Genomic DNA, 7,696 nt, shown 5'->3' on the forward strand with positions numbered 1-7,696 from the left:
TAAAAATAGAGACATGCTTTTTTCATTAAGTAAGAACTAATTGGAGTTAACCAAACATGATTGAATCGGTTTATGGTTTTTGGTTGAAAATTTTTTGTTTTATTTATTTTTTATTTTTTATCTATATCTGTCTTTTAAAATGGTCAAGGGACTGAGAAAAGTTTTTTGTAAAAAAACAAACAAAAAAAAAAAAATGAAAGGAATTGTATAATTGATGAATTTTTAAGGTAGTTAAAAAAATGTTTCAAAAAGAAATATTTGTGCAGTCCAAGAAGAATTTTGGTCTATGTTTCTAGGTATAGAAAAAAACCAGGTGATTTTTGATTGATTAAAACTCAAGGTTTTTATTAAACCAAGTGACAAAAGGAAAAAAAAAAAAAAAAAAACCATACGATGGTTGGACTTAACAAAACATCACTAAACAAATAAACAAACTGATTAAAAATGTTTAAAAAACAAAGTAAAAAAGATATTATAAAATTGGTGCCCTTTTTTAAATCGGTGGACTTTATAAAAAGTAAAGATATGATTTTGAATAATGAAAACTAATTAAAAATTAAAAAAAAAACAAAGAAAAAAGAAATTATAAAATTGGTGACCTTTTTTATTCAATCTGTGGACTTAACAAAACGTCACTCGACCTAATTTTGGCAAACCATAATAATCAGAGCCTATTTTGAGTTTGTATTGTATTCTTAATACTTCTCATGTGCGGGCTACACTTTCTCTTAATGAGTGAGCCTAACACGTATAATATTTAATTAAATGGAGTAAAGTGTAGATCAGTCTGGATTTGAACTTATGACATCTACTTTGATACTATTTAAAGTCACAATTTGTCTTAAAAAATTTAGTTTTTGAGACAAGTGGTGATTTTACAATATTGCATAACTCTTATCCAAGATTTATCTTTTATTTATTTATTTATATATAGTATTTTTCCTTTGCAGTCATAAAGTTGAGGACGGAGCTAGGGGTGAAAACTGAAGGTTTGGTTTCGGTTTCAGTCCAAAACCAAAACAGCACCGATATCTTGAAATGGTGTGAATCTCGACCGAAACAGGCAGGTGAAGGGGGAGAAAACCGTCTACATCGGTCTCGTTGTAACTCCTGTCAGTTCGTCGGCATCTTAGCTGGCGACGGAGGTGGTTGCGATTTGAGAGAAATGATGCCGCGAGCCGCGAGGTGCGATTTGAGAGAGAGAGCGAGATGGCGATAGAGGTGGTTGCAACTAGGTGCGCCGTGAGACACTAAGAGAGAGCGTGTTAGGGACCCCGGTCTAGTCCCTAAACACTTGCCTTGCTAAGCCAATAGTAACCTTGAGGTGACCGAGTCCAAGTCCTTCTCTTGCTTGGTCCACGTCCAAAAATGGTCAAGATGACCAATGTGCCAATATGGGGTTGTGTATTTCGGCTAGTAAGAGTATGGGATATTGGGGGTTGGATGATGTAAGTGTAGGGTAGGATGATGGAATGATGCACGGCTATGGGTGTATTAGGGTTTCCCGAAATGGATGATGAGGTGGGTGGCTAGGGTTTGCTAGAAGTGGAAAGAAGGTGGGGCGGCTAGGGTTTGCCGAATATGGAATGAGGGTGGCGGCTAGGGTTAGCTCAATATGGTAAGAGAGTGTGGTGGCTAGGGTTTGTCCTAAATGGAAAGTAGGTGTGGCGGCTAGGGTTGTCCAAAATGGGATAGTGCCGAAATTAGGAAAGTTTCCTAATTGTTTGGAATAAATATGGAAGGTATTATGGGTGGTTAAGGTTGGCCAAATATGGAATGAGGATGGACGGCTAGGGTTTGTTCAATATGGTAAGTGTTTGTGGCGGCTAGGGTTTACCAAAATGAGAAAAGGATGGGGCGGCTAGGGTTTGTCCAATATGGGAAGTGGTGGTGGTGGCTAGGGTTTCCAAAGTAGGATATGGAAGGTGATAGCTAGGGTTGCCGAAATGGAAGAGGGTTGGGATTAGGAAAGTTTCCTAATTGTGTTGGATGAAGAAGGAATGTAGTATGGTGATTAGGCAAGTCCCAATAAGGCAAGAGATGGCCGAATGGGATTTGACTTACCAAAGATGTGATTTCGGCTAGGGCAACAAGAGGAATTAAATCAACTTATGGAAAGTGACTAACACCTTTGTTGGTCGAAAATTATGGTTGCAAGGATTGAATAGCCGAAATGAATGGGGATGAAGTTAGGAAAGTTTCCTAAGTGTTTGAGCTAGAAATGGAAAGTGTGGTGGGTGGATTAGGCAACTCCCAATATGGCAATGGATAGCCGAATGGGATTTGTCTTACCAACTTGTATTCGGCTAGGGCAACACAAGAGTTACTTCAACTTATGGAAAGTTGAATAACACCTTAGTTGGCCGAAAATGACAATCAAATGGATTGAAAGAGTAAAAATGAGGAAGAACTTCAAGAACAATATGAACCTCCAAGAACAATATATAGAACACTATTGCTCTTAGATAAACTAGAATCAAACAAAGAACAAATAAACAATCAAGCCTTGATTCACGTATTGCACAAGGAATGATTAAACTCATAAAATGATAAATCAATTTGGGATTCACGGATTGCACCCAAATTGCCCAAGTGCTCTTGCACCGAAAATGATAAATCAATTTGGGATTCACGGATTGCACCCAAATTGCCCAAGTGCTCTTGCACCGAAGATGATCTCTCAAACAATGTTCTCTCTCTAAGAGTTTTGCCAAAAGATGGGAATGTAATGACTAAGGGTCCTATTTATAGAGAATACAATTTGGAAACCCCCAATAGGTCCCTTGTAAAGTAAATAATTAAATAAAAATAACTAATTAAAAATAACATAGTGGCATGGGTCAAGTTGACCCATGACATGCATGAGCCCATGGGTGGGCTAGGTTGGCTGCTGGGAGTTGGCTGGCAGGGCCCTGGGCTGGTCTGGGCGTGGGCAGGCTGGCATGGCCCAGGCAGGCTGCCTGGGTGCTGGGCGCTGGGCGTTGGGCCTGCTGGGGCGCGCGCGTGCTGGGCGTGCGCGCGGGCCTGTGCGCGCTGGGCATGCGCGCAGGTGTGGGCACTGCGCGCGGGACTGTTGCGCGCTGCGCGCTGGCGAGTCGTGCGCGCGCGGGGCACGCTGGGCGTGCGGGGGGCGCGCGCTGGGTGTGCTGCGTGCTGCGCGCGCGCGCGGCATGCGTGCTGTGCGCGCTGGGCGTGCTGGGCTGCGCGCTGGGCGTGCGGGCTGCATGCTGAATGGGCTGGTTTGGTCACCAGCCCCCTTGGGCACCCTGGGCATGTCAAGGCAGGCCCCATGGCATGCCCCTAAGGCTATTTTGGGGTTCTCTAGCCTTGTCCCCACATGGCTAGGGCCTTGGCCATGGGCCACTAAACATGGGGTTCTATCAGAGCGGCTGCGTGCGCCCTGCGTCGTGAGAGAGAGAGAGAGAGAGAGAGAGAGAGAGAGAGAGAGGTGGGGGCGGCGCTGTGAACTAGTGTGAAATCAGAAAGGGGAAGATAGAAATGAGGAAGAAGAAGGATGAGTGCGTGTGTTTAAACCTAGAGGGAAACGGCGCCGTTTCCTTTATATTTTTTTCAAACACTAAGTCCAGAACGATGTCGTTTCACTCACTTAAATGAAATCGCGTCGTCTCATATATGTATAATTTTTTTTTTTTAAAAAAAAAAACATTTCAAGTATCGGTCAGTTCAGCGGTTCGGTCCAGGCTCAAACCAACCACTGGACATCGATTTTGGCCAAATTCAACCGCCGGCCGACCGGTTCTACTCCAGTTTCGGCCAGTTCTGAGCTCCGGTGGCCGGTCTGAGTCTGTCCCGGTCAATTTTACAGTTTCTTGTACAGCTCTAGACGGATCTAGCCAGCCCCAATTGATCCCTTCGGACCCTTCCCCTGATCTCCCCCCTTTTCATGTGTGCTTGTGACGGGCCGGATCTGTACGTAATTCAGAATAATAGAATTCCTTCTTTGCTTTCCAAATTCAAATTCCCTTGGCCGGACTTTCTTTATAGCATGCGGGGATTTATGGAGATGCTGCATGCACATGCATATCCTTATCATACCTTTCATTGTTTTCCTCAATGTTATTGTGGGTGCATGGTCCAAGCGCAGTCATAAGATCAGAGCCGAATTACCTTAGTTTAGGACGTCAAGCTTCCATCATCTTTCCTGAGCGGCAACGAGACAAAGGGGTGGCCGGCAGTTGCATGCATGCGGCATTGCTGAAGATCATGTGGTGGTATTTGCATCTTGTTGATGCGAATGGACGGGCCGAGGGATACAAATATTTCAGCTTTTTAGTATCTATTTTCATTTTTTAAGAAAGATTTTTGGAGGTTAGTGATCAGGTTATTACAATTGTTTGGGTAATGATACACGCCTACAAAATTTTTACAATTATTTTATAATTCTTTCTAAAGCAATCAATGTAATTGTGCCATATCATTAAAAAATAATTATAATTTTACATGACTGCCTTTCATCGTAAGTAGAGTTTGAAAATAGTTTTAGACTAATTGTAAATTTATCATTTTCTATTATTTTAAGTGTTATGCATATTTAGATCAATAAATACTTTGATAATACTTTTTTGCATCTCGACTTTTAATGATAGTTAATTATGTTATTTGTAATAAATATAAAAGATAAATTATGTAAAATGAATGATATGTTGATTATAATATATATTAGTCGACAATATTGACTCTGACTTGAAGAAGAATTTCTGACCTTCAGTCGACCACTTTTCAGATCAGAAAAAACTCAAGCTGTGTGATGATACTCCTGTGGGCGTAGCTGTTACGGCTCAACCTAGCAACATGGGCGCGCGCTTTGAACCAGGAGATCATACATCTCCATTAGCTTATAACCCCTCACTTTCATTCCAAGCTTTCGTAGTAGAAAAGATCCTACCTAGAACTTGTGTGATACTACCCCATAAATTCATGCTTAATGTAAAATAAAACATATAAATATATATATGTATATATGTATATATGTGTATATATATATATATATATATCTATATATGACAGACTTTTCATGATAAGGCCGGTTCTCTTCCCGTGAGGTACTTAATTTGGGGTTCCAAGGGCCCAATTTGAGTAAATATCTATCTATGAAAGTCAAATATTAGTTCTTTATCAAGGTATGAAATGATTGGAAAATTATTTCCTGCTTTATGTTATCTAATTTGGACTTGCCTACGGCCAATCAATTCATACCCTATATATTATGAGATTATGAGAAGATGATGAATAATATATATTTTTCTATAATTTAATAGACATTTTGCGTTTTGTAATTCAAATTATTATTGACAAAAACATACAATACTCCTAAATTATTAAAGAAATTAAGTTATCATATATGCCATCCATTAAAATATTCGACAATCTTCTTTTTATTCATGAGGCAAATATCTTTAGAACCAACTCATGTGAACAGAGATCAGAGGGCTCTATCAATATTATTATTCATTAGTACACACTTGGGCCAACCACACTCGCCACTTATTTTTTGGGTAATCTTTTGGGTCCATTAACCGTACACACTCGGACCGCCTTATTCAATACAGGATTACAAAAGACGCTGGTGCATGCAACATGCATGTTTGATTAAGAACTCCTGGTAGGACGTTATGGATACACATATCGAGTTGATTGGCAGCGAACTTCACGATCCCACCATTGGCAAAGAACATGAGCGTCAAGAAAATTATTTATTAAATCAATAGCAGCAGGTTTTTCATGTGGGCGAGATTGATTGACAATTAGAACTGCGGAAGGAAGGAGATGCATTGCATCTTTTAAATCTCCCCGGCCCATTGCATGTCTGAATAGATCTTTCGTAGTACAGCTCTTTGCTAAGCTGGGCGTCTTCGTTCCTGGAGCTGTTTCACGCCTGTCTTTGAAGTGTGCAATATATTCTGAGCAAAAAAAATCACCCGGGTTCACAAACAGGTGAGGAGTCCAGCGTGATAACAAATATAAAGTGTCAGTCTTCTGCTCCTTCATTTGAGGATTAATTCGAGCTTCTACAGCAATGGCGAGGGCTTTCTTGAATATACCGCGTACAGTGCGGACCAGGTACTTCACGTCTTCGTCCATACTAGTACAAAAATTCTCTATGTGGAAAGATGCGTATGGTGGATTAAAAAGATAGGCTTCAAGAGAACAATTCTTCTTTAACATCATGTTCCTTCCAACGATTAATGCTATAGCTGACCCCAGAGAGTGTCCAGCCAACCATACATTTGAACTTCCATTTTTATTAACAAACTCGTTAACAAACCGCATTGCGAGTAGAGAGCGAGGGGACTCTTGAAGTTCGTTAAAGAAGCAATTCACGTCTAGCATGACGTCCTTAACCGCTGTGGCTAGCCCGAGGTGTGTGCCCCGAAAGGCAATAACATATCTTGGGACGTTTGAATCGGCTGGGGCTGGGCATTTGCCATTAATGTATTCGTAAATGGCACCGAATATGCACCCATCATCTTCTGGTAGATATTTATGTAATTGGAAATTGAAGGAGTCCCACCAGGGTTGAGCATAATTTTTGGAATTTTTGCTGATTATCATTTTCCTTTGGCGGTCCGTTTCTAGGACGTATACTCCTTGAACCAAGCTAGCAGTGACAGATCTCCGGTGATCTGCATTTTTCCTACAAAATTGATATTTGGATTAATATTCTTCAGAATTCACCAACAGTAGTACTAGTACTGTTTTAAAATCTAGATCGATGATCCTAATCCTGTAGAACTCTCCAGCATGCATTATTGTTTCTACAATTAATATACCGTGCTATCATATGTAAAACCACTCGATTTTACAATTAAATTATATATATATATATATATGTATACACACACACACACAAGCCTATTATGCACATGCAAACTCTAGGAATAAATCGTTGAGATAAAGATATTAACCGTGAATCAGCTAGCAGACTCTGGGAAGAAAAAAAAATTGTACAAGAATTGCATGTTAAAAAAAAAATGGGATCATCGATAAGATCATAAACTATTTTGGAGTTCAGGTTTATAATTGGCTAATGTCTTACCAGTCAACAATACCTTTGAGATGTTTAGGTCATGAACTGTCGAAAATGTCCTCCATTTTCAAAAGCACCTGAAATGTATATATGGAGCAATGATGTACAACAATATTTGTCAGCAAGGTGATCTAAAAAAATGATAGCAAGGAAACTTTCTTTTCTGAAACTTTCTTCACTAACACTAACAAGATAAGAAGGGAATTCAATTCCATAGTATAGATGTGAAATATGTGCTATGATCTTAATTTGCTGCGTGCACCCATTTGAAACTCGTTGTGTATTTATAGATCAAATCTAGAGAGAGATCCACGATACGGTTTTGTATTGATTTTTGTATCTGAAATTATTACTTGTTGTAAAAGTTTAAATTGATCAAAAAATCATGTATATTTAATAATTTGTATTGTATTCTTAATACCCCTCACGTGCGGGCTACACTTCCTCTTAATGAGTGAGCCTATATAACAGTACTTATATTATTTAACTAAATGGGATAAAGTGTAGATCAGTCTGGATTTGAACTTAAAACATCTACTTTGATACAATTTAAAGTCACAGTATATCACAAAAAATTTAATTCTTAAGACAAGTGGCGATTTCACAATGTTATATATATATAATTACTCTTATCCAAGATTTATCTTT

At 39.4% G+C, this 7,696-nt stretch overlaps 1 protein-coding gene across 1 annotated transcript; it reads right to left on the bottom strand.

The window, feature by feature from the left end:
* Window positions 1-5,419: 5,419 nt before the first annotated feature.
* On the bottom strand, window positions 5,420-7,273 carry LOC109002542 (GDSL esterase/lipase At4g10955-like). The gene is made up of 2 exons (XM_018980331.2): window positions 7,058-7,273; window positions 5,420-6,655 (listed from the first exon to the last, which is right to left on the bottom strand). The coding sequence occupies exon 2, from the start codon at window positions 6,571-6,573 to the stop codon at window positions 5,632-5,634; it is 942 nt and encodes a 313-aa protein (XP_018835876.2). The 5' UTR covers window positions 6,574-6,655; window positions 7,058-7,273; the 3' UTR covers window positions 5,420-5,631.
* Window positions 7,274-7,696: the final 423 nt, after the last annotated feature.

Source organism: Juglans regia, chromosome 13 (genome assembly GCF_001411555.2).
Source record: "Juglans regia cultivar Chandler chromosome 13, Walnut 2.0, whole genome shotgun sequence".
Classification (NCBI taxonomy): Eukaryota; Viridiplantae; Streptophyta; class Magnoliopsida; order Fagales; family Juglandaceae; genus Juglans; species Juglans regia.

Excerpts from the sequence above, each read along its gene's own strand:
- LOC109002542 (XM_018980331.2), bottom strand. The coding sequence starts at position 6,573 with ATGATAATCAGCAAAAATTCCAAAAATTATGCTCAACCCTGGTGGGAC.